General features: G+C 44.6%; 1 protein-coding gene across 1 annotated transcript; it reads left to right on the forward strand.

The window, feature by feature from the left end:
* Nucleotides 1–498: 498 nt before the first annotated feature.
* LOC148054213 (endogenous retrovirus group K member 5 Gag polyprotein-like) lies at nucleotides 499–27,754 on the forward strand. The gene is made up of 4 exons (XM_087770645.1): nucleotides 499–891; nucleotides 984–2,542; nucleotides 8,566–8,675; nucleotides 26,570–27,754. The coding sequence occupies exons 1-2, from the start codon at nucleotides 499–501 to the stop codon at nucleotides 2,031–2,033; spliced, it is 1,443 nt and encodes a 480-aa protein (XP_087626771.1). The 3' UTR covers nucleotides 2,034–2,542; nucleotides 8,566–8,675; nucleotides 26,570–27,754.

The following is a 27,754-nucleotide window of genomic DNA, read 5'->3' on the forward strand; positions in this document are numbered from 1 at the left end:
ACAAGGGTTTGGAGGGTCTCCTACAATTTTTCACGAATACTTGTGGGAATAAATGAGATAGTGTTTTACTTTGATGAGATGCAGCTGTGCCCTTGAGGCTTGTTACAAACAGGTTCGCAGGAATGCAGCTGTGCCCTTGAGGCTTGTTACAAACAAGTTTGTGAAACTTAGAGGCAGCAAAATAAGGATGATGAAGAACCAATAAGCAAAGCTGAAGAGACTCGTAGACACTAGATCATATTATAAAAGGGACAGATTGTAAAATAAAGTGTCTTCGCTTGTCTTTGCCTAAACTCATATGCGGAGTCTGTGATTAATTGCCACAAATGGTGACCCCGATGTGATTCAGTCCTACGACGTGATACGGTCCTAAGAACCGCGGATGAGAGAGAGGCCGGTGGCAAGCCCAGCTGAACTTTATTGCAGCGGACCAGAGAGCTGCTTGTCCGGACAATTAATCGCCTCGGGAAAAAGAGGTGAGCAGCTGGGGATGGGAAAATGGGGGTGCAAATGTCCTCGGAAGAAAAATCTATTTTGTGTATATTTTTGCGAATCCTTGCAAAAAGGGGCATAAATTATGATGAAGGCAAGGTTCGGTTGTTGTTAACTTGGCTGCGAAAAAACGGGCAACAAGCGAACGCAGCGACCGCGTTCCAGGTGGAGACTTGGGAGGAGGCAGGAAAAGTGTTATGGGAAGCGGCCACCAGGGGGGACAGTAATGCCACAAGTGTTTTGACGACATGGCGTTTACTGAAAGACTCTTTAGAACAATTAGAGTCAGACCGAAAGGCTGCAGCTTCTGCTACCACTCCGGAGCTAACCCCGCAGGGCACGCCAGAAACACCGACATCGGGTTCGTCCTCCGACATGCCCTTGCTCGCGGGTGCTCAGGCTGCACAACCCTCCACCCCCCCCTGCGCCGCCACTACCCTCTGCGCCGCTTTCTCCTTCACCTGCTCCTGTGGCTTCAACACCTCCGCTAGACCTTCCGATCCCTGCAATCAGTACCCCTCCACTTCCCCGCCCGCCTGCCCCAGACCCCTGCTGCGTCGGCACTCTTACCGCCTTTCTCTACTGCTTCTACTGCCGATACTCCACAAACCCATAATCAGTTGCCGCCCGAGGAATGGGGGGCATCAGCCGCTGCTACGAGGTGGCAAAAGATTAGACACCAAGCATTGCAAGCAGGGGAGACAGCTTTTTGTTCAGCGGTAGCGTGTCCCGTCATACGCAGCAATGGAAATGTCCCCGATGAGCATGAACCTTTTGGCTGTAATGTTTTAAAAGATCTACGACAAACAGTTGCCGCGCATGGACTGGGTTCTCCTTTTAAACAATCCCTGCTACAGGGAATATTTACAAATGAAATAGAACCATTTGATATATGCACGCTTACTAATCTTATATTGACCCCAATGCAAAAGGTGATCTTTGAAAGCACCTGGCGTACCGCCTGCCAAAACGCCACAATTGTTAATATGCAGCGACAACAAGGCGACCCTTTACAAGGGGCAGGACTCCCCCACCTTATGGGGGATCCGCCGTTAAATCACCCAACGTTACAGGCACGATTACGACCAGAGATATTAGCACAAGGCAGAGACCTTGCTTTACAGGCATTACTAAGAGTGCCGGATGCCGGAAGAGCAACAAAATCATTTACATTAATAAAGCAAGGGGCAGGAGAGGGATATATCTCATTCTTAGATTGTCTTAAAGAGGCTTTGGAAAAACAAGTCGAAAATGCAGAAGCAAGAGAGGTCCTACTCTTAAAATTAGCCTTTGAAAATGCAAATACGGACTGTAAAAAAGTGCTTTTGCCTCTAAAAAATCCCTCCTTAATGGACATGATAGAAGCTACCCAAAAGGTGGGGTCAGTGTCCCATAATATGGAAACATTAGCTACAGCTTTTGCCGCCGCAATGAAAGTACAGAAATCATGTTTCTTCTGTGGAAAAACTGGACATTTTAAAAGAGATTGCCCACAACTAAGAAAAAGAGATACGACGAGCTCTAAACAGATATGGATTTGAAATAGCCCCTGAAAAGGTGCAAAAAACTGAGCCTTGGAAATATCTGGGCTGGAAAATCTTGCAACAAACAATTGAACCTGCAAAAACAAAAAGGGGGAATGCCAGGAGCCACTCCAGCAGACAGACTAAGTACAGCCGTGTATGTGTTGAACTACCTGAATATGTCTGAAAATAATATTCCTGTTATTATCTCTCATTTTCTGTCTCTTCAATCAAAAGGTTTAACAGCCACACCACAGAAGGCCCGAGTTTTTACAAAGTCGCTACAAACAGGTAATTGGGAAGGTCCTTTTGATCTACTAACCTGGGGCAGAGGGTATGCTTGTGTCTCAACAGATGTAGGACCTAAGTGGGTACCTGCGAGGTGCGTAAGACCGGCTCTTGCATCGGATAACAAGAACGAGCAGCAGAAGACACTGAACTCTGAGAAGACTGATGGGGAATGACTTATCAGATAACTCCGAATTAATCCATAAAGCAATCAAAGATTTGAAGTTAGCAAATTACAAGTGAGTGATGGATTTGGTTGGCTGAATCACTTACTAACAAGTTGGGGAATTGGCGGGTGGATAATGTCTCTAATCAAAATGGGTCTTTTGTTGTTACTAATATTTTGCGCTGTAATAATGATAGTTTCTTATCTAGTATCTTGGATATAGAAAATGCTACAGAATATGATTAAACAAGCTTTTGTGGTAGAAAAACAAAAAGGGGGAATTGTGGGAATAAATGAGATAGTGTTTTACTTTGACGAGATGCAGCTGTGCCCTTGAGGCTTGTTACAAACAAGTTTGTGAAACTTAGAGGCAGCAAAATAAGGATGATGAAGAACCAATAAGCAAAGCTGAAGAGACTCGTGGACACTAGATCATATTATAAAAGGGATAGATTGTAAAATAAAGTGTCGTCTTCGCTTGTCTTCGCCTAAACTCATATGCAGAGTCCGTGATTAATTGCCACAAATACTGAGAAAGTATTTGAGAGAAATAAAATTACCGGGTGAATTGGCTCTTGTACAATAGTGAGTAAAGATGAGGATGCCTATATAAAAGACACTATACATCTGTGTACTGCCTTAGCAGAGAAAGGTCATTGTGCACCTCCGTCCAAACTTCAGCTGTGTCAGAAAGAAGTTAAATATTTAGGGTTTATCCTAAGGGAAGGGCAGCGAGTAATAGACCCAGAAAAGAACAGAAGCTGTAATAAAGCTTCTGTGTCCAGTCACAAAGAAACAGTTGCGAGGGTTCCTCGAAGCTGTGGGATTTTGTCGACCATGGATTCCTGGGTTGGGAGAATTAACAAGATCACTGACAGAAGCAACAAGAAATGATTAGGCAGAACCTATTGCGTGGGGTCCAGAAAGGGATCAAGCTTTTAAAACGATAAAAGGAGCTTTGGCATCAGCTCCTGCTCTTGGACTCCGAGACTATACAAAACCCTTTAATTTGTATGTACATGAGCGAAAAGAGATAGCCAGTGGAGTAATAATGCAGAAATTGGGTCCGCATCACAGGCCAGTCGCCTATTATTCAACTCAGCTTGATCCAGTGGCGGCAGGAGTACCAGCTTGTATTAAATCAGTAGCGGCAGCAACAAAGGCTATACTGGAGAAAAGTTGCCCACTTATATTAGGACATCCAGTGACAGTTTATGTCCCACATGAAGCAGAAATACTACTGAAGCAATATGCGACCCAAGCATTGTCACTGCAATGGGCACATAGGTGTGAACTAATTCTCCTAGTGGCAGATAATGTTAGTCTGAGGAGATGCAATAGCCTGAATCCTGTGACGTTGTTACCATTGCCTGATGAAGGGGAAGAACATCATTAGTGTGACCAAATTTAAGAGACCCCAAAACAATGGGAGAAGTGGGAAGTGAAACAAGATGACAGCAGAACATGGATGATTGGAGGAAAACCAGTTTGCCAAAGAAATATTTAATTACCGTGGCCAGGTGGTTTCACGACAAAGCTCATGGAGGAGCAGAGGCAGTGGCTAACCAGGTACAAAAAATATGGACAGCACCAGGAATTTATGCCGCCACAAAAAGGGTCACAAGTAGCTGCACAACCTGCCAAAATTTTTCAAGAATCAAGCTGAGCTCAGAGTTAGGGGGATGACTGTGGGCCTACTTCCCTTCTCAGGGATGACAAATGGATCACATAGATATGCTATCTACCAGTGGCTACAAACATTTAGTAGTTATAGTAGACCAATTGTCAGGTTGAGTAGAAGCTTTCTCCATGAGAAAAGCGGACACAGGGGGAGTAGTAAAAGCATTATTAAAGGAAATTATACCCAGATATGGAATTCCCAAATCAATTGAATCAGACAGGGGGACAGGTAGAAAGAATGAACAGAACTTTAAAAGAAAAGATAGTAAAAATATCCACAAACACTGGTTTGAAGTGGCCAGATGCATTGCACTTAGCTCTATGGGATGTGCGAAAAGCTCCGCGACAAGCCATAGGACTAACACCAGCAGAAATTCTCTTTGGGAGACATTTGGCCATACCAGGGACTTATATCCCAGCTAAGACCAGCCTGTTGGATGGAGATGAATGATTGACCCAGTATGTTATAAGTATGCAGAAACAGTTTGCAGACCATAAAAAAATATGCTCAAATGGTACCAGTCGGCACCACCTGAAGTACAGGTACATGATATACAGCCTGGGGATAAAGTTCTAATAAAGATATTTTCTAGAAAGTCTAAGCTAGAACCGAAATGGGAAGGGCCATATACTGTTTTACTATGCTCTTACTTTGCTGTTAAAGTTTCAGGAAAAGAAAATTGGATACAGCACTCATGCCAAACAAGTGACGGATAGCCAATCAGCTGACAAATAACTGATTTCTGAAGATCAGGGAGTAGCTGTTCCAGTCCCTTGGGGACCAGAAAGAGAGAGACTCGTTTTCTGCTGTGAAACAGATACAGCTCAGGATTTAATTCTGGTAGAACTGACTAGTAGAGAAAAAATCACAGTGCTTTGATAAAACCAGCTGCTGTTTAATGCTGGACTCCAAGTGGTGTGTGCGGGAAAATCCTAGATTAAATGTTAATATGGTATTTGTCAATGTAACTTGTGAAACTACTATGCCAATATTGACAACTGTCTCTCCAAACACTACATTACCAACTTCAGTTCCCTTAAAAAGGAAGAAGCTGACCCCACAAATATCTGGAATTGGACCATATGCTATCAAAAATGTGGGTCAGCAACAAGTATTGTTTAATCCCTCATGGTCATTAAAACAAATAGAGTTGTCAATGCAGGAAAATGTTTCCTCCATTAAACCGACCTGTGCACCATTCCTAAATACGTCCTCCGCGGGGTGACTGGCTACATGGAAGAACTCTGTCCCCTGCCAAACAAACAAAAAGAAGTATGACTAGCGTCCTGTCAGGATTAGGAGCAGGAACTGGGGTACTTAATGGTATAGATGCTGAAGTACTTGCAAACAATCTCAGTGCAACATCTAGCGAGTTGGACAAACTGGAACACCCCTTAGGATCCTCTCTATTAGCATTAGGGACTAATCAATGACCTTTGTCTGACATATCAAGCAGGAATGCTTAACAAAAAAAACCAAGGGGAGAACTGTTGTAGAAGTAACTTTTTAGCTCAAATAAGGATCCAAAGACCTGCTGAAGCCTTAGACTGCAAGCTGTGAACTTTCACCTAGATACGCTGACCATATGCTGAACTCCTACCTAGCTGCATGAAGGAAGGCCCTGAAACTGGTGCAAACCAGGAAGATAAGGGAGCTGAAACCATCAGCAGAAGCTGCAGCTAATCAAGATAAGAAAAAGAATGTCCTGCCTGGAGACAGATAAAGGATCCAATAAGGAAGAAGAGGGTTGAGTGTTTATGGGTAAGAATCAGGGGAAAGGCCAACAAGGCAGATATCCTGGTGGGAGTCTGTTATAGGCCACCCAACCAGGATGAAGAGGCAGACAAAGTATTTTATAAGCAGCTGGGAGAAGTCTCATGATCGCTAGCCCTTGTTCTCCTGGGGGATTTCAACTTACCAGATGTCAGCTGGAAATACAATACAGCGGAGAGGAAACAGTCTAGGAGGTTCCTGGAGTATGTGGAAGATAACTTCCTGACACAGCTGGTGAGGGAGCCAACTAAGGAAGGCACCCCACTAGACTTCTTGTTTGTGAACAGAGAAGGACTGGTGGGTGATGTGACAGTTGGAGGCCATCTTGGGCACAGTGATCATGAAATGATAGAGTTTTCGATTCTTGGAGAAGTAAGGAGGGGGGTCACCAGAACTGCTGCCTTGGACTTCCAGAGGGCAGACTTTGGCCTGTTCAGGAGCCTGGTTGACAGAGTCCCTTGGGAGGCAGTCCTGAAGGGCAAAGGAGTCCAGGAAGGCTGGACATTCTTCAGGAAGGAAATCTTAAAGGTGCAGGAGCAGGCCATACCCATGTGCCAAAAGACGAGCTGGTGGAGGAGAAGACCGGCCTGGCTGAACAGAGAGCTTTGGCAGGAACTCAGGAATAAAAGGAGAGTTTATGACCTTTGGAAGAAGGGGCAGGCAACTCAGGAGGACTACAGAGCCGCCCAATGGAAAAGGACCTGGGGGTGTTGGTCGACAGCTGGCTGAATATGAGCCAGCAGTGTGCTCAGGTGGCCAAGAAGGCCAATAGCATCCTGGCTTGTATCAGAAATAGTGTGGCCAGCAGGACTAGGGAAGTGATTGTCCCCCTGTACTCGGCACTGGTGAGGTCGCACCTCGAGTACTGTGTTCATTTTTTGGGCCCCTCACTACAAGAAGGACACTGAGGTGCTGGAGAGTGTCCAAAGAAGGGCAACAAAGCTGGTGAAGGGTCTAGAGAACAAGTCTTATGAGGAGCAGCTGAGGGAGCTGGGGTTGTTTAGTCTGGAGAAGAGGAGGCTGAGGGGAGACCTTATTGCTCTCTACAACTACCTGAAAGGAGGTTGTAGTGAGGTGGGTGTCGGTCTCTTCCCTCAAGTAACAAGCGATAGGACTAGAGGAAATGGCCTCAAGTTGCGCCAGGGGAAGTTTAGGTTGGATATTAGGAAAAACTTCTTCACCAAAAGGGTAGTCAGGCATTGGAACAGGCTGCCCAGGGAAGTGGTTGAGTCCCCATCCCTGGAGGTATTTAAAAGACATGTAGATCTGGTGCTTAGGGTTTAGTGGTGGACTTGGCAGTGTTTTGTTAATGGTTTTACTTGATGATCTTAAAGGTCTTTTCCAACCTAAACGATTCTATGATTCTATGATTCTATGATTCTATGATTCTATTACAGAATCCACAAGTGGTCACTAGTTGAGCTGCTTGTTGTTTAGAAATTGGCCAGCCTCGTCTTGCTGCATGCTGATATAGATCATATGCACCAGTGTGTCCCAACCATTCATACAGCCATTTACTTAACCATTCAATAATCAAGGTAGAGGAAAATCCTGCCACATTTATACTGGCTAGGTGGTCAGCCATATTGTTCCATTTGGCCACCTGAGTAGTATTTTTCTGGTGTGCGGCTACATGCCCTATAGCAATAGGATGGGAGTTGGTGATCTGGTATATTTGTTCCAAATATTTCCTTCCCCATACATCTCAGTTCCCTATCTGCCAATTGTGTTTTGCCCAATTTCCTAGCCTTTGTGTAACACCAGCCCATACAGCATAGGAATCAATGTATATGGTCCATGCACCATTTCTAAGAGCTAGTACTAAGGCATAGAGGTCTGCTAATTGAGTAGAACCTTCTACTTGTTCAGTTATTGCAAGTTCATCGGCTACAGATACAGCAGCAGCCGTTCCTTGCCATTTACCCTATATTTCACGAGTGCTCCCATCAGTAAACCAGGATTTACTGATGGGTACTGAATTCAGGAGCATCCTGGACAGGAGAGAGTGGAGGCTCTGTGTATTCAGTAGGCATTCCTATACGTTCCACTACTTCAGTAACTTTATTGTCCTTAGTCAGGCCATCTGTGGTTACACGATGGTGGATATACAGTGCCCACCTTTGTACAGCGATCTTATGTGCTACACCTAAAGGCTTACCACCGAGAATAAGTTTAAGAATAGGCATTGACGCATGTAATTTTACACTTCCCTGAGTCAAAGGTCCAGTTGCTACTAGCCCTTCATAAGCTGCTAATAGCACCTTTTCAGCAGTTGAGTAGTTGTGCTGAGCATTCTGCCATGATTTGGAGCCAAAAGTAATAGGGAGTTCCTTGGAACTGGTAGGCCCTTGTAGTCCCCACCAATATCCCTTTTTTCCAACCTGGATATGTAGTGAGAGGGGCCACATAAGGTTGATGGGTCCCAATGATTGATACACATTCACATTTTCCTTTAGAAGCTCCAGGGCCTCTTCATGTTGTGGATTCCATTCCCAGACTGCATTTTTCTTTAGTAAGTTATAGAGTGGTTGTGCTATTATACTAAAACCTGGAATACGTGCCCTCCAAAATCCTAAAGTCCCTAGCACAGCACACAACTCCTTTTTATTCTCAGGGATGAGTAACTGTTGGATTTCTTGCAGGACCTCAGCAGGAACTGTTTTCCTCCCACCTATCCATTTGACTCCCAAAAAGGTTACTTCCTGGCTGGGTCCTTGTTTCTTTTCTGCCGGTACCTCTACCCCAATTGACTGTAAGTGTGTTATAATAATGTCCATAGCCTGTTTCACAGGTTCTGCTGTGTCTGCCTATTAAGACATCATCTATATACTGCACCACAGTAACCTCTTGTTGTAATTTTAATGTTTCTAGCTCTTTAACCAGTGTAGCATGAGCAATGGTAGGGCTATCTTTAAAACACTGTGGTAAGTGAGTAAATGTATATTGGAGTCCCTGCCAGGTAAAAGCAAATGTCTCCGATATTGGGATGATGAAAACCATATCTTTCACATCCACTGTTGCCATCCATGGAAAGGCTTGTTCGTTAAGAAAATTGAATATATCACTTATACTGGAAACAGCTGCAGTGAGCGGTTCAGTGGCACTGTTCAAGGCTCTGTAATCTACTGTTAGTTGTCACTGTTACCAAAAATAATAACCAAGAAAACTCTCCAAACCAAATGATAGTTTAGAAAGCCGACAGTGGTTTATTGCAACGCTGGGTGCATGGGGGATCTCTCCTAACATGCACACCGAACAGGACTTCCACGATATATTTATACACAAAAACTGCAAAGCTCATTCTCTTTACAATGATTGGTTAGTAATTTGCATGATGAGATTATGGACAAGTTACTAAAGCCTCAACTGTCCGAAACTGGTTTTAGGCAGACGTAACTATTCTTTTGGACGTGTAATCATTCCTCCCTCTTCATCTCATTGTTTCAGTTCCTCCTTATCACATCCTGCTTTCAGTCTGTCAGGCTTTACAACCCAGGAGATACTACTATTGAGACCTTTGACATGCAGACTCCTTTATCTTACAAAGTTTACACCAAAGGAGCCTGTTCTTTTAACAGACTCGCTTATCTTACAAAATTTACACAAAAGGACAAAAGGGGCCTGATCTTTTACTAAATTGTTTAAGTCTTTGGTATCAATCCCCCCTTTGGAAGTAGTTAGATTTTCTTACTACTACCATATATTTTTCTCAATGGTTCTCTTAGCACAACTTATGCAAATTCCTATAATAACTATAATTATAACTACATAAATTATTCCTTCCAACAACGTGGCTAACCATCCTTTTAGGGACCATCCACCTAATTCTTGAAGGATCTTATTGAACCAATTATTTTCCGCTGCATCCCTGATCACCCTGCTGTCTTCTGCTACTTTTCTCATTTTGTCCAGTTGTGCCTGTAAATTATCAGTGATGTTTGGGATGTGGATACAGCAGTGTTCTTTGTCTAGCTTAAGATATCCACATACCCCCTGTGTTCTTTAACTATTAGCAAGTCCAAGGCCAGTCAGTTTTGTCCACTAGTCTAGGTAGATTTATTGCTTGTTCTAATGCTCTTAGGAAGGCTATGAGCTCTGCTCTCTGGGCAGATGTGTTGGATGGCAGAGCTTTAGCCTCAATTACTTCTTTAATGGTTACTACTGCATATCCTGCTTTTCGTATTCCATCCCACATAAAGCTACTACCATCTACAAACAGATCCCAGTCCGCATTGTCCATTGGTATCTTCTGGCGTACATTTGTTCCATCGTCTGCAAGCAGTCGTGGATTAATTCTTCTCCACCAGGATCAGTAGTTAGGAAGGTCGCTGGATTTAGGATGCTGGTTACTTTCAGCTCCACATCGTCTTGTTCCAAAAGAACGGCTTGGTATTTCAGCATCTGACTTGGTGACAGCCAGTGTCCTCCTTTTTGTTCCAGAACTGCTGTAACAGCATGGGGCACAAACACAGTTAGTTTCTGCCCGAGTGTCAGTTTTCGGGCCTCTTGGATGAGTAATACTGTAGCTGCCACTGCTCGAAGACATGCTGGCCATCCTTTACTAACATTGTCTAATTGTTTTGAAAAGTACCCCACAGGCCTTTTCCATGATCCTAGTCTCTGGGCCAACACTCCTAAGGCAATATGTAGCCTTTTATGTATGGATAGTTCAAACGTTTTTTCTGAATTCGGGAGGCCTAAAGCCGGAGCACTCATTAAGGTCTGTTTCAATTTTGTAAATGCATCTCTGCACTCCTGAGTCCAAACAAGGAAGTTTCCTTCCCCTTATACAGCTTCATATAAGGGTTTGGCAGTAAGTCCAAAATTCATTATCCACAGGCGACACCATCCAGCCATTCTGAGAAATGCTTTAAGCTCCTGTTTCGATTTAGGTTCTGGGATTTGACAAATAGCCTCTTTCCTTTCAGTTCCAAGACTGTGCTGGCCCTGGGAAACTGTAAAACCCCAATATGTTACTTCCTGCTGGGCAATTTGTGCCTTTTTCCGGGACACCTTGTACCCGCCATCCCCAAAAAGTTTAGGAGGCTTATTGTCATTTGTATGGAATCCTCCTTGTTACTTGCTGCTAGCAGTATGTCATCTATGTACTGCAGTAAAGTAATACCTGCATGCATCTTTTGCCAGCCTTCTAATTCTTTGGCTAATTGATTCCCAAAGATTGTAGGGCTATTCTTAAATCCTTGCATTAATACTGTCCAGCACAATTGAGTTTTTCTACTGGTCTTAGGGCTTTCCCATTCGAAAGCGAACAGTTCTTGACTCTCAGCTGCTAGCAGAAGACAAAAGAATGCATCTTTTAGGTCCAATATGATAAACCACATCTTACAAAATTTACACAAAAGGAGCCTGATCTTTTACTAAATTGTTTAAGTCTTTGGTATCAAAACCCCACTGATTACACAAATATTGCTGTCTTTAGTGCCACTGCACTCTTGGCTACTGGTACAGCAGAAATGCTCTCTCCCCACAAACTTAAGGCTGCTCTAGTGCTGCTTCTAGGCAGCCTGACACCTCTAATTTGCATTGAAAGGCCTCATCAGTGCTCCAGTTTGAAATCTAGGTTGAACTTTTGGTCCAGTTAACACTTGCACGGATGTATGTACAACATACAAGAGAGCCCTCCTGATGTCAATGAAACTACAGGCATGATTTCTGTTAAACAATAGTCTAAGTTCTTGCAGGACTGGCACTTAATTCTCCCTGCCTCCCCAGTAGCTACCATTTATAAACATACTTTTAACTTTGTGCTTTTCATACAGTTTGGTTCCTGTGATGATATGAAACAGTAACTTCTTTTAATTCTGACTTAATAAAAGAAATCCAAACAAATTAAATGACTTACAGAAACAGAAGTGAAATATTTCACTATCACCATCAGTTAAGAGCACTGATTAATTGCACAATACATTTTTTACCTTTGGCAACAATTTAAAGGTCTGATTTTCTGAAAGGAAGTGCATAAGCAAAAAACTGCTTATAAAACTTTGATGGCATGAGTGGCACATTTCTCTGCCTAGACATCCCTCCCCATTCCATTTGCAAAGCTTCTCTAGAAGGACTTCTCTATTTCAAAAGATTTTCTTGAATGGAACAATCAAATAATTGAGGCAATATTTATTTGTATAGAGCTTGCATTTAGTGTAACAAATTTAAAAATTCTGCTCTGAAATTCTGTTTCACATTAACAAAACCAGTTTTTTTAAGAAACTAACAAAAGGAGTATATAGCATAGACAGATCACAAGCTGTTAGCAAATACATTTTTAAGCATTTTCCATTACAATATGCTGAACAATGGACTAATAATCTGTGAGAACAACCAATTATTTGGAGAATCCACACTTTTCAAAGGAGGTGACAGAACTCAAGAAAGAAGGGGGAAAAGAGGGGCAAGTAAGGTAAAACAAAAAAAAGTTGCATTTAAAACTCATCCTTTCCTATTTTCTAGTTTCTGTTTCATAGGAAATGCAGGGGCTCCCACACACCTAAATACCTGAGGAGTTTGTTACTGTGATATCTGAAATGGATAAACAAAACTGAATGTCTCTCACTGTGCACCACCAAGGCTGTAAAGTAAAATGAATGATGGCAAACAAATCAGACCTGAACTGATTGTTACTGAAACCACCTTTTAAAAACATATATTGGGCTTTTCTTTTTAATTTGAAAGTTTTCCTCACGAGTAACTGACCTGAATTGAATGTTAAATTGAACAAATTAATTTCCTTTTATGACAAGGTCACCCATCTAGTTGACCAAGGGAAGCCAGTAGATGCGGTGGTTTTGGATTTTAGCAAAGCTTTCAATACTGTCTCTCACAGTATCCTTCTGGACAAAATGTCCAGCACACAGCTAGACAAGTCCATAATACAATGGGTGAGCAATTGGCTGATGGGTCGGGCTCAAAGAGTTATAGCAAATGGGGTTACACCAGGCTGGCGGCCAGTCACCAGTGGGGTTCCCCAGGGGTCAATTTTAGGGCCAGTGCTCTTCAAAGTTTTTTAAATGATCTGGATGCAGGAATTGAATGTACATTATGTAAGTTTCCTAATGATAGTAAATTAGGAGGAGCTCCCTTGAGGGCAGAGAGGACTTACAGAGAGATTTGGATAGACTAGAGAGCTGGGCAATCACAACCGTATGAAATTTAACAAGAGCAAGTGCCGGTTTCTGCACCTAGGATAATCATAGAAAGCTTTGGGATGGAAGTGACCTTTAAAGGTCATCTAGTCCATCCCCCCTGCAATTAGCAGGGACATCTACAACTAGATCAGGTTGCTCAGAGCCCCATCCAGCCTGTCCTTGAATGTTTCCAAGGATGGGGCATCTACCACCTCTCTGGGCAACCCGTTCCAGTGTTTCACTACCCTCATTGTAAAAAATTTCTTCCTTATATCTAGTCTGAATCTACCCTCTTTTAGTTTAAAACCATTACCCCTTGTCCTATCGCTATTGGCCCTGCTAAAAAGTTTTTCCCCATCTTTCTTATAAGCCCCCTTAAAGTATTGAAAAGCTGCAATAAGGTCTACCTGCAGCCTTCTCTTCTCCAGGCTGAACAACCCCAGCTCTTTCAGCCTTTCCTCATAGGAGAGGTGTTCCATCCCTCTGATCATTTTTGTGGCCCTCCTCTGGACCCAGTCCAACAGGTCCATGTCCTTCCTGTGCTGAGGACCCCAGAGCTGGATGCAGTACTCCAGGTGGGGTCTCACCAGAGCAGACGGGCAGAATCACCTCCCTCGACCTGCTGGCCGCACTTCTTTTGATGCAGCCCAGGATACGGTTGGCTTTCTGGGCTGCGAGAGCACATTGCCAACTCATGTCCAGTTTTTCCTCCACCAGAGCCCCCCAAGTCCTTCTCCACAGGGCTGCTCTCAATCCCTTCATCCCCCAGCCTGTATTGATACTGGGGATTGCCCCAACCCAGGTGCAGGACTTTGCACTTGGCCTTGTTGAACCTCATGAGGTTCACACAGGCCCATTTCTCCAGCTTGTCCAGGTCCCTCTGGATGGCATCCCGTCCCTCAGGCGTGTCAACTGCACCACTCAGCTTGGTGTCATCTGCAAAGTTACTGAGGGTGCACTCGATCCTGCTGTCTATGTCATCGATGAAGATATTGAGCAGCACTGGCCCCAGTACGGACCCCTGAGGGTCACCACTTGTCACTGATCTCCATCTGGACATTGAGCCATTGACCACTACCCTCTGGATGCGACCATCCAGCCAATTCCTTATCCAGCCAAGGATCCTGGTATGTACAGAAGCTGGAGACCAGCCCCATAGAAAGTGATCTGGGGGTTCGGGGTTTTTTATAATGCAAGTACAAGACTTTCAGGAAAGTAAATGGTTCAAAAAATTTCATGGAAAGATGGGAAGGAATTTAATCAATTGCTTTCAACCATTCTCCTTTCAGGATACACTAATACTGTCAGTTTGTGTCCTCTCTAGGATGTCTTTTACTTCACAAAAATCTAGTTAAGTGTAATAGGAATTGTCCTGGTTTCATCTGGGATAGAGTTAATTTTCTTCTTAGTAGCTGGTATAGTGCTGTGTTTTGGATTTAGGATGAGAATAATATTGAAAACACACTGATGTTTTAGTTGTTGCTAAGTAGTGCTTACACTAGTCAAGGACTTTTCAGCTTCCCATGCTCGGCCAGGTGCACAAGAAGCTGGGAGGGGACACAGCCAGGACAGCTGACCCAGACTGGCCAAAGGGCTATTCCATACCGTATGACATCATGCTCACTATATAAGCTGGGGGAAGAAGAAGGAAGGGGGGGGACGTTCGGAGTGATGGCGTTTGTCTTCCCAAGTAACCGTTGCGTGTGACGGAGCCCTGCTTTCCTGGAGATGGCTGAACACCTGCCTGCCGATGGGAAGTAGTGAATGAATTCCTTGCTTTGCTTTGCTTGCATGCATGGATTTTGCTTTCCCTATTAAACTGTCTTTGTCTCAACCCACGAGTTTTCTCACTTTTACCCTTCCGATTCTCTCCCTCCCATCCCACTGGGATGTGGTGCTGTGTGGTGCTTAGTTGCTGGCTGGGGTTAAACCATGACAGGAATAAACAGACACTTAAGTCTAAACAGAGATTTTGTGGACTCCTGAAAGGAGTACCCTGGTAAATTACCACCTTCTATTTGCCCCTAATTTTTGTGATGCCACTTGTGGACTCTTTTCTTGTATGCTTTGTATTTGTAAGTGAATATCCATAAGTTCTGGAAGATTCTTCCTTCAGAGATTGCATGCCCCCTACTGCTTTTTCATAGTCCCCTCTCCTTGACAAAGGTCATGTACCTAGAGACAAGAAAAGTGTAATAGTTAATAAATAATTAATACCTATCCAGGTTTGGTTGTATGTTGGTTGGAAAGTATGGAAGAGAGATGGAACAAAATGACTGGTGCTGTTATTCCTGGAGGGGGGGGTTCCTTTGCCCTTTGGAGTGAGTTTCTGATATACTACAGTTGAAGAGTGTTTCATAGTCTGCAATGCACAATTATTGTTACTATTATTATTATTATAATTGTAGATTTTGATTAACCAGATAATTGCTTTTTTAATGCATAAGAATGCTAATTAAGAAATTGAATTTTTTTTACAAACTGACTTATCTGCCAGCACTAAGCTCTAGGCATCTGTGGCTAGGCTGCTGCTACTGTTGGTTTGTGTGTGGTGTAAACTTCTGGATATGATCTATAGGAAAGACAAAATTTATAACACTTTGCAGTTTCTTAAAGTTATGTTTATGAATAAAAGCACTAGAAGTCTAGGAGCAAAAAATACCATCCTAGTCATGCCAGCCCTGGCTCTGTGGAAAAACATTGCGCTTATAGGGCCTGCACAGATGAACTGCAGGTATGTGCTAGATTCTTTCTAGCTATTTTACTTACCTACTAAGGTGTAGTAAGGCTGATGGTCTACCAGATGTAACAGGGCTGGTAAATGTGTTTCTTATCCTTTCTGTTCAGATGACCTTCAGCACCATTTTCCTTTTCCTTGGATCCTGTGAAAACTTATCCACATAGTTGGGAACAGTTGGCTCAGATCAGTATTGATAATGAGCATTGTATCCATCATGTCCTTTTGTGGGGCACCTTTGCAAATAGTGGCCCTGTTCTGAGCATGACTTTAATCACAGCCACATCTGTGATTCCCTCTGCAACAGCAGCTCAGGGACAGGAACAAGCCAGAGAAGTCTTTGAACCTCAGCTGAGTATGGGCTTTGTATGGGCTCAGGCACTCTGGGCATAGCCTGCCCAGGCTATGAAGGAAGAACTCTAACTTCCTAGTAAATTTAGGAAACATATCTGTAGGGCAGTCTCTGGGCCTCTTAGGTTTTTTTTAAGGGGACTGCATCTTCCTATGTTTTTCAATGTTGAGAATGGGATTTCTAAAGAAAATTGCAGAATTTGCACAAGCTCTCTAATTCCATTATTCTGTTAACATACAAATCCCAAACTGAAGGTGGGGTCCAAAACAGAAATGCTCATGCCATCACATCCAACTGGGGAGTAAGTAAGTCAGGCCAACCAGTGTGGCGACAAATGTTCCTTAGCTGTCTCCCAAGATGTGAACCAGAAGAGCAACCACCTCAAGTGTATGTATACAAATGCACACAGTCTGGGAAACAAACAGGAGGAACTGGAGCTCCGTGCCCAGTCAGAAGGTTATGATATCATAGGAGTATCTGAAACGTGGTGGGACAACTCACATGACTGGGGAATCACGATGGACGGTTATAGACTGTTTCGCAAAGACAGGCAGGGAAGAAGAGGTGGAGGAGTCGCATTCTATATTAAGGAAAACCTCGAATGTATCGAAGTCAACTATGGTGATTGTGAGTGGTCTATTGAATGCCTCTGGGTTAAAATCAGAGGGGTCGTCTCCAAGCAGGACCTTACAGTGGGCATCTGCTACCGACCTCCAAACCATGATGATAAAGCCGATGAAGCAATATTTGGGACACTAAGAGAAGCTTCTGGTCAACAGAACCTGGTTCTCATGGGTGACTTCAACTACCCAGACATTTGCTGGAAGAACAATACAGCAGCTTGCATGTCATCCATCAAGTTCCTGGAATGCATAGAGGACTGTTTCCTCTTACAAATGTTAGATGTGCCAACCAGGAAGGGGGCACTGCTGGACCTGCTATTCACAAACCAAGAAAACCTGCTTTGTAATATCTCGGTCAGTAACAACCTTGGCTGCAGTGATCACAATATTGTGGAGTTTGGGATCCGTCTGAGCATGCTGAAGGTTAGCACCAAGACAAGGGTTCTAGATTTTAGAAGAGCAAACTTCAGCTCGCTCAGAGCTCAGTTGGGAGGGATTCTGTGGGATGCTTCCATGGAGGATAAAGGAGCCAGCGAATGCTGGGAGTTCTTCAAGAATGCTCTCTTGGAAGCACAAAAACAGTTTATATCCCCTATAAAAGAAAGGGAAGGAAGCGGAGCAAGAGGCCCCCTTGGCTCAACCATGAGCTCCTGGGTCTGCTTAAGGCCAAAAGAGATGCATACCAGAGATGGAGAAGTGGAAGATTATCCACTGAGGACTACAAGGGCATTCCCAGAGTGTGCAGAGATGCAGTTAGAAAAGCAAAAGCTCAGCTTGAATTGGAACTGGCCAGAGATGTCAAAAATCACAAGAAAGGGTTCTTCAGGTATGTAAGTTGCAAGCAGAAACAGAAGGAAAACATAGGCCCACTGTTAAACAGTAGAGGTGAATCAGTCACCAACAATGCTGAAAAGGCAGAGGTTCTCAACACTTTCTTCACCTCTGTCTTTACCAACACTGTTGGATCCCAGGCGTTGGGAACGAAAATCCAGGAGGATCCAAACATAGACCCACCATCAGTGAAGAAGGAGTTAGTATGTGAATTATTACAGGAGCTTGACCCCTACAAGTCGATGGGCCCTGACGCCATCCACCCGAGGGTGTTGAGAGAGCTGGCTGATGTCAGTGCGGGGCCACTCTCCATAATCTTCGAGAAATCGTGGAGATCAGGGGATGTCCCAGAGGACTGGAGGAAGGCAAATGTTACCCCTATCTACAAGAAGGGCTCAAGGGAGGATCCGGGTAGTTATAGGCCCATCAGTCTTTCTTCAATCCCTGGGAAAGTTATGGAACGGATCCTCCTGGGGGCCATCACGAGTCAAATGAAGCACGTGATTGGGAAAAGCCAACACGGCTTCACCAAGGGCAGATCGTGCCTGAAAAATCTGGTGGCCTTCTATGATAAAGTGACCTGCTCGGTTGACATGGGGCGAGCGGTCGATGTCGTCTACCTGGACTTCTCCAAGGCTTTCGATACGGTTCCCCACAGCTTCCTCCTGGAGAAATTGATGCGTTGTGGCCTGGACAAGTGGTCTGTGTGGTGGGTGAGGAATTGGCTAACAGGCTGCACCCAAAGGGTGGTAGTAAATAGCTCTTTTTCAAACTGGCAACCCGTCACAAGTGGGGTCCCCCAGGGATCGATATTGGGCCCGACGTTATTCAATATCTTCATAAGCGATCTGGATAACGGGATCAAGTGTAGCCTGATGAAGTTTGCAGATGACACCAAACTGAGTGGGGAAGTAGACACTCTGGAAGGGAGCGCCACCCTGCAGGAAGACCTAGATAGGCTGGAAGAGTGGGCTAACAAGAACCTTATGAAGTTTAACAAGGACAAGTGTAAGGTCTTGCACCTGGGAAAACATAATCCAGGAGTGCAGCTCAGACTGGGATCCACCTGGCTAGAGAGCAGCTCTGTGGAAAGGGACCTGGGGGTCCTGGAGGACAGGAAGCTCAATATGAGTGAACAGTGTGCTGCTGCAGCCAAGAAGGCCAATAGGATGCTGGGTTGCATCAAAAAGGGCATCACCAGCAGAGATAAAGAAGTCATTAGCCCACTCTACTTGGCGCTTGTCAGGCCATACCTGGAATACTGTGTACAGTTCTGGTCCCCGTTATACAAAAAAGATGTGGACAGGCTGGAGGGGGTCCAGAGAAGGGCCACCAAGATGATCAAGGGTCTGGGAAGCCTGCCATATGAGGATAGGCTGAGAGAGCTGGGTTTGTTCAGCCTTGAGAAAAGGAGGCTTAGGGGAGACCTTATCACCATGTACCAGTACTGAAAGGGGAGCTACAAAGAAGATGGAGACTCCCTTTTTACAAGGAGTCACATGGTGAGGACAAGGGGTAACGGGTACAAGTTACTCCCAGGGAGATTCCAATTGGACATGAGAGGTAAATTTTTCACAATGAGAACAGTCAGTCATTGGAATAATCTGCCCAGGGAAGTAGTTGACTCAGCTATGCAGAACATGTTTAAGACTCAGCTGGACATGGTGCTGGGCCATCTCATCTAGAGTGTGCAAATTCTTGCCTAGAAAGGTTGGACCAGATGATCCTTGAGGTCCCTTCCAACCTGGTATTCTATGATTCTATGAAATCACAGATAGATTCTTTCTTAGGCTCTTTTTTTTCCCCTCACAAAAATCCCTCTTAATACACTTGTCTCCTTCCCTCCCCCTTCTTTCTATTTAGACAGAGTGAAAATGTAAAGGCTGAAAAATCAATTTGGTCCTTTTTCTTTTTTTTCTTTCCCCCCTCTCAGTAGAATTTGAGAACACTGGGTACTCCTCCTTTGTGCAATAAGGGAGACTTCTCAGGAGAGAGTAGGATGTAAGGAATTTACCAGTGACACTCAAGATTTGTGCATTAACTTGCCGTTTAGACTGCTTTATAGTGGAACTTTAATGCTACTTTAATCCACATCACATGTGGATGATCTGAGTAAACACAATGGGAAGACAGAAGCCTTGTTAATGATCAGTTGCTCAGAATCTGTGCAATCAGAATCAGCTGTGGCCTGGCTTGTTTGGAAGTGAAGAGTAGATTGATCTTTTAATCTTTTTTTCCTTTCTTTTATCCAGGCAGATATTGTAAATAACAACTGTTTCTGAAAGGGTATCTGCCAGTGAAATTGAAATGTGTGTTTTAAATCAAGGGGTAGATTGAAGAATAGCCATGAGCAGGTTGAAAGTTTATGGGTAAGAATTAGAGACCAAGGCAACAAAGGGAACCTCGTAGCTGGGGTCTACTACAGGCCACCTGATCAAGGGGAGCCTATTGATGAAGCCTTTTTTCTCCAACTACAGGAAGCTTTGCGCTCACAGGCTCTTGTCCTGCTGGGGGATTTCAACCACCCTGACATCTGCTGGGAAAGTAACACAGCAGGTGGTAGGCAATCTAGGAGACTCCTGGAGTGCATGGAGGACAACTTCCTAAGCCAGGTAATAGATAGCCCTACCAGAGGGGATGCAGTACTGGACCTGGTGGTCACCAATGCAAGTGAGCTCACTGATGATGTCAAGATTGGAGGCAGCCTCGGCTGCAGTGATCACACACTGGTAGAGTTCACAGTCCAGAGAGGTAAGGGTCAGGTGAAGAGTATAGTCAGGACCCTGAATTGTAGGAAAGCAAAGCTCTTCCAGCTCTTCAAGGAGTTAATCAACAGGACCCCCTGGGAAATGGCCCTCAGGGACAAGGGAGCAGAACAGAGCTGGCAGGTCTTCAAGGATGCTTTCCATAGGGCACAAGAGCTCTCGATCCCCAGGTACAGGAAATCAGGCAAGGAAGGGAAGAGGCCAGCATGGCTGAGCCATGACCTGTGGGTCAAACTAATGGGCAAGAAGAGAATGCACAGGCGGTGGAAGAAGGGACTGGTATCTTGGGAAGAGTACAGGGACACTGCCCGGTTGTGTAAGGGTGGGATCAGGAAGGCCAAGGCTCGGCTGGAGCCGAACCTGGCGAGGGATGCAAAGAAGAATAAGAAGGGCTTCTACAGGTGCGTCAACCAGAAAAGGAAGGTTAAGGAAAGCATACCCCCTCTGATGAGCAAAAGTGGAGAGCTGGTAACAACAGACGAGGGGAAGGCTGAGGTACTCAACAACATTTTTGCCTCAGTCTTCACTGGCAACCTCTCTCCTCACACCTCTCGAGTCAATGGGCCATTTGACGGGGATCAGGGGGGCAAAGGTCCTCCCACTGTAAGAGAAGATCAGGTTCACGACCACCTGAGGAACCTGAATGTACATAAGTCTATGGGTCCTGATGAGATGCATCCCATAGTCCTGAGGGAATTGGCTGATGTAGTTGCTAAGCCACTCTCCATGATATTTGAAAAGTCATGGCAGTCAGGTGAAGTCCCTGGGGACTGGAAAAAGGGAAATATTGCACCCATTTTTAAAAAGGGTAAAAAGGAGAACCCTGGGCACTAACAACCAGTCAGCCTCACCTCTGTGCCTGGGAAGATCATGGAACAGATCCTCCTAGAAGCTATGCTAAGGCACATGGAGAACAGGGAGGTGATTCGAGACAGCCAGCATGCCTTCACCAAGGGCAAGTCCTGCCTGCCCAACCTAGTGGCCTTCTATGATGGAGTGACTACATCAGTGGACAAGGGAAGAGCTATGGATGTCATCTATCTGGACTTCTGTAAGGCCTTTGACATGGTCCCCCTCAACATCCTTCTCTCTAAATTGGAAGGATATGGATTTGATGGGTGGACTGTTCTGTGGATAAGGAATTGGCTGGATGGTCACATCCAGAGGGTAGTGGTCAATGGCTCAATGTCCAGATGGAGATCAGTGATGAGTGGTGTCCCTCAGGGGTCCGTACTGGGGCCAGTGCTGTTCAGTATCTTCATCAATGACATAGACAGCGGGATTGAGTGCACCTTCAGCAAATTTGCAGATGACATCAAGCTGAGCTGTGCAGTTGACACTCCTAAGGGACGGGATGCCACCCAGAGGGACCTGGACAAGCTGGAGAAATGGGCCTGTGTGAACCTCATGAGGTTCAACAAGGCCAAGTGCAAGGTCCTGCACCTGGGTTGGGGCAATCCCCAGTATCAATACAGGCTGGGGGATGAAGGGATTGAGAGCAGCCCTGTGGAGAAGGACTTGGGGGTACTGGTAGATGAAAAGCTGGACATGAGCCAGCAATATGCTCTTGCAGCCCAGAAAGCCAACCGTATCCTGGGCTGCATCAAAAGAAGTGTGGCCAGCAGGTCGAGGGAGGTGATTCTGCCCCTCTGCTCTGGTGAGACCCCACCTGGAGTACTGCATCCAGCTCTGGAGTCATCAGTACAAGAAGGACATGGACCTGTTGGATTGGGTCCAGAGGAGGGCCATAAAAATGATCAGAGGGATGGAACACCAACACCTCTTCTATGAGGAAAGGCAGAGGGAGTTGGGGTTGTTCAGCCTGGAGAAGAGAAGGCTGCGGGGAGACCTTATTGCGGCCTTTCAATACTTTAAGGGGGCTTATAAGAAAGATGGGAACAGACTTTTTAGCAGGGCCTGTAGTGATAGGACAAGGGGTAATGGTTTTAAACTAAAAGAGGGTAGATTCAGACTAGATATAAGGAAGACATTTTTTACAATGAGGGTAGTGAAACACTGGAACAGGTTGCCCAGAGAGGTGGTAGATGCCCCATCCTTGGAAACATTCAAGGACAGGCTGGATGGGGCTCTGAGCAACCTGATCTAGTTGTAGATGTCCCTGCTAATTGCAGGGGGGATGGACTAGATGACCTTTAAAGGTCACTTCCATCCCAAATCATTCTATGATTCTATGAATCTATGATTTCATGAAGAGTTATGCTGTGTGCAAAGATTTTTTGTTTGTAAAATCTATTTGAATTTCTTTTAAAATAAAGACAGAAGACAACAGAGGCTGAGGACTCAATTTTCATACTTGCATTGAGCAAGCCAGGAATAACTCAAGTGAAATCAGTAGTTATGGAATAACTAAGGTGAGGTGCATTACCTGGGTAATATACCATAGAATGTGTGAACACATATGGCTGTGTTGTCCCAGATAACCTAAAGGTGCCTTTGAAGTCAGAACAACTGGTTTCTTTGTATGATTTACAAAAGAAAAAAGCTGAATTTCCAACTCAGTAATGAACTCTGCTGAAAATACATAGCAGCATTAGAGCTCTTTATGCTTTAGTGTTGTTTTGGATTAAAGTCACTATTATACTATTTTTATTACAAATACTGTGTTGTGGGTTAACCCCAGTGGGCAGCTAAGCACCACACAGCCTCTCTTTCACTCCCCCTGCAGTTCAATGGGGGGGAGAATCGGAAGGGTAAAAGTGGGGAAACTCTTGGGTTGAGATAAAGACAGTTTAACAGGGAAAGTAAAATCCATGCACGCAAGCAAAGCAAAGCAAGGAATTCATTCACTACTTCCCATTGGCAGGCAGGTGTGCAGCCGTCTCCAGGAAAGCAGAGCTTCATCACGCGTAATGGTGACTTGGGACGACAAACTACTACTACGTAAAGGTATTTAAAGAATAATGCAATCATCAGGCACAGTCAACATGGGTTCACGAAGGTAAAGTCCTGTTTAACCAATTTGATATCCTTCTATGATAAGGTCACCCACCTAGTGGATGAAGGGAAGGTGGTGGATGTAGTTTTTCTGGAGTTTAGAAAGGCTTTTGATACTGTCCCTCACAGCATCCTTCTGGACAAGTTGTCCAACTGTGGGATGAGCGGGTTCACAGTGTGCTGGGTGAAGAATTGGCTGAATGGCAGCGCTCAAAGGGTTGTAGTGAATGGGGCTACATCTGGCTGGCAACCGTTCACCAGCAGTGCTCCTCAGGGCTCAATTCTAGGGCCAGTTCTGTTCAATATATTTATCAACGATCTGGAGGAGGAGTTGAATGCATCCTTAGCAAGTTTGCTGATGATACCAAACTGGGAGGTGCTGTTGACGCTCTCGAGGGACAAGAGGCCTTGCAGAGGGATCTGGATAGACTGGAGCATTAGGCAATCATCAGTGGCATGAAACTTAACAAGAACAAATACCAGATTCTGCACCTGGGATGGAGTAACGCCAGACACAAGTATACATTGGGAGAGGAGTGGCTGGAGAGCAGCCCTGCAGAAAGGGATCTGGGGATGGTGGTCGACAGTAGGCTCAACAGGAGTCAGCAGTGTGCCCTGGCAGCCAAGAGGGCAAACTGCATCCTGGGATGCATCAAACAGCATAAACAGCTGGTCAAAAGAGGTGATTATCCCACTGTATTCAGTGTTAGTGCAGCCTCACCTTGATTATTGTGTGCAGTTCTGGGCCCCACAATTTAAAAAGGGTGTGAAGATCCTTGAATGCGTCCAGGGGAGGGCAACAAAGCTGATGAAAGGGCTGGAAGGCATGTCCTATGAGGAGGAGCTAAGGACTTTGGGCTTGTCTAGTTTGGAGAAAAGGAGGGTAAGGGGAGACCTCATTGCTCTCTACAGCTTCCTGAGGAGGGGAAGTGGAGAGGGAGGTGCTGATCTCTTCTCCCTGGTATACAGTGATAGGACGCATGGGAATGGTTCAAAGCTGCATCACGGGAGGTTCAGACTGGACATTAGGAAGCATTTCTTTACCGAGAGGGTGGTCAAACACTGGAACAGGCTTCCTAGAGAGGTGGTCGATGGCCCAGGCCTGTCAGTGTTTAAGAGGCATTTGGACAATGCCCTTAATAACATGCTTTAACTTTTGGTCAGCCCTGAATTGGTCAAGCAGTTGGACTAGATGATCATTGTAGGTCCCTTCCAGCTGATATAGTCTAGTCTACTCTAGTCTAGTCTACTCTACTCTATTCTATTCTAAACATCAGAACTCCAAATGTCCCCCCCTTCCTTCTTCTTCCCTGAGCTTTTATTGCTGAGCGTGATGTCATATGGTATGGAATATCCCTTTGGTCAGTTGGCGTCAGCTGTTCCAGCTGTGTCCCCTCCCAACTTCTTGTGCACCCCCAGCCTACTCGCTGGTGGGGTGGTGTGAGAAGCAGAAAAGGCCTTGACTCTGTGTAAGCACTGCTCAGCAATAACTAAAACGTCCCTGTGTTATCAGCACTGTTTTTATCACAAATCCAAAACATAGCCCCATACAAGCTACTATGAAGAAAATTAACTCTATCCCAGCCAAAACCAGTACATACTGTTACATTGGTATGTTACAGAACCAATATTCCACTCATATGATGGTTGAGCCTCAGCACTTTAAAGACAGAAGATAGCACTAAATAGAAGTGGGTTTCACTAGTTCTGGAGAAGTTTTTTAAAATCTGAACCCACAAAAGAGTGTATTTTTAATCATTGTATAAGAAGATTTAGTGAGTAGTTGTTGAAAAATAAACTCATGAGTTTTCTCACTTTTACCCTTCTGATTCTCCCCCCATCCCACTGTGGGGGGAGTGAGCGAGCAGTTGTGTGGGGCTTAGTTGCCAGCTGGGGTTAAACCATGACAACAGAGAACCTTTTTTTTCCAGAAATACTATATTGAAGTCCTGATTCCTCTCCCCCACCTCAGAGAAGCACAGGGCGGGTGAGGAATGGGGGGTGTTGCGGTCAGTCCATAACAGTTGCTCTCTGCCGCTCCTTCCTCCTCGCACTTGTCCCCTGCCCCAGCGTGGGTTCTCTACTAGCTGTAGTTCCTGTCAGGAAAATCTCCTCCAGCGTGGTGCTGTCCACAGGCTGCAGGGGAATCTCTGCTCTGGCACCTGGAGCACCTCCTCCCCCTCCTTCTTCCCCGTCCTTGGTGTCTGCAGGGTTGTTTCTTTCACATTTTTCTCTCTCCTCTCATTCATAGCTGTTGTGCAGTGTTTTTTTACCCTTTCTTAAATATGTTTTCACAAAGGCACCACCAGCTTCACTGATGAGCTCAGCTTTGGCCTACAGTGGGTCCGTTGTGGAGCCAGCTGGAACCATCTGTGTCTGGCACAGGACAGCCCCTGGTCTCTTCTCACATAGGCTCCCCCTGCAGTCCCCTTCCGCTACCAAACCCTTGCAATGTACACCCCATACAACTGCCTCTTACTATGCTTACAGAAATTACCCTGCTTTCTGTTGTATTGTCTATCTCCAGGGAAATACCAAGGTTTTAGTACATCAGGGTTTTCTAGTAGGCATTATATGTGTGTTTTTCCTCATTGCAGTTTACAACAAGAATAATGGGGAAAAATAAAGAAACTAAAAAGCAAACTGATAAGGCATTATTGGCCTCTCCAGAGATGGCACAATTCTGTTAAAAAATTCTCTCAGTTGTGATATTGCATGTGGTGATTCATTTGTAAATGTCTAAGACCCAAAACCATATATTTCATGATTCTAATGATGATGCTACACCCATGGTAAGCACTGTAAGCACTATGTGCATGGTTATTGCCACTGAGGCAAAATAGCAAATTGGAGGCAGTGGGGACCTAAGGGTAGGCTGAAAATGGAGACTAGAAGACTTGAATTCTATTTTCATCTCTACTGTTGCTTTGTTTTATGAAAACAGATAAAGCATTTATATAGGACTCTAATTACTTTATGCAGTGTAGTTATTAATAGTGGCCATCAAAGCAAAAAGCCTTATGATATTGAAAAAAGTGTTGTAGATCTTTTATACGGCTTTATGTTGATAAAAATACTGTGAGATTTTTACATAATGTATACCTAAAAATAAGTGTGTTCAAGTAAGTAAATCCTATCTTTTGCTTAATTAAAGAGCTTTAGGGAGATCAGGTATTTGTAAAAGAAACATGAGAGGAAAGACATAGGGAACCACATGTAAACTTGCTGGAATTTCTTTCAGTTTGGAGCAGCCTTGGACTCCCTGAGAGCACAACAAAGACCTTCAGATAGTTACAGAGAGCATCCGCCATGGCTCATCTCACTCATCGGGGAAGACTCTTTCCAAAAAAGGTCACTTTCTCTCCTGGAGGGAGGGAATTACAGTGTCCCAGTTTGCCCTCCAGAGAGAAGAAAGATTTATTCATGGATTAGCTCACCAGGCAGGTGATAGGTTGGGTCAGACTGCACCCATCTTTTGCCCCAGCCTGTGGTAGACAGTTTCACTTCACCTTTCAACAGGAGGGCATCCTTCTGCCTTTCAAGAGCAGATACAATGGATGTAGATATTGTTTTCATTGCTCTTCTACACATTCCTACCTTTCTTCTCACTCCCTAGAGCAGTGCAGAAAATCAGTAAGGAAGGCGAAATGATGCCTTGCTCCTTACAGGATGGAATGGATGCAAGATGTAGTTTTAAGCAATATGGCAGCTGGCCTGTTCATCTTCTTTGCTAACAATAGAAATATACATTTCTGTGCATTTAGTGAAAAGGCTGTGTGAAATTGGAAAGATGCAGTTAGTTAAGGGAAAATGCCTGAATAAGCTCAGAGTTGTTTTGCTATGTCAGGACTGGTAGATGCTAAGAGCTTGGCTTTTAGAACCAAAAAATCATCTGGTAGTAAAAGGAGTGTAATAGTGGTCATGGACCAGCCTGGGTGTGGAATTTTCACTGTGTTGTGACTGTGAATATGTTTTTAGTCATAAGAAGTCAGCTGTCAGTGTTGTAGAAGTCATTTTTAGCTCAAATAAGGATCCAAAGGCTTGTTGAAGCCTTAGACTGCAAGCTGTGAACTTTCACCTAGATACGCTGACCATATGCTGAACTCTTACCTAGCTACATGAAGGAAGACCCTGAAACTGGTGCAAACCAGGAAGATAAGGGAACCAAAACCATCAGCAGAAGCTGCAGCTAATCAAGATAAGAAAAAGAATGACCTGCCTGGAGACTGGGAAAGGATCCAATGCAGAACAAGAAGACCCCAGACCCAAGTATTACTATTGGACCAAATCGTCGCATGAGGGGAGAGGAACATAGACTGTAAGGGTATAATTGCCCAGGGATCTCTTTGTTCAGGGTCCCTCTCCAGAGGCACCCAGCTCGAGCTGCTCTTCACTGCTGTACCACTCAATAAATTCGCCTGGCGTA

This window comes from Nipponia nippon, unplaced genomic scaffold (genome assembly GCF_047370975.1).
Source record: "Nipponia nippon isolate SJK-2023a ecotype South Korea unplaced genomic scaffold, ASM4737097v1 scaffold_33, whole genome shotgun sequence".
Classification (NCBI taxonomy): domain Eukaryota; kingdom Metazoa; phylum Chordata; class Aves; order Pelecaniformes; family Threskiornithidae; genus Nipponia; species Nipponia nippon.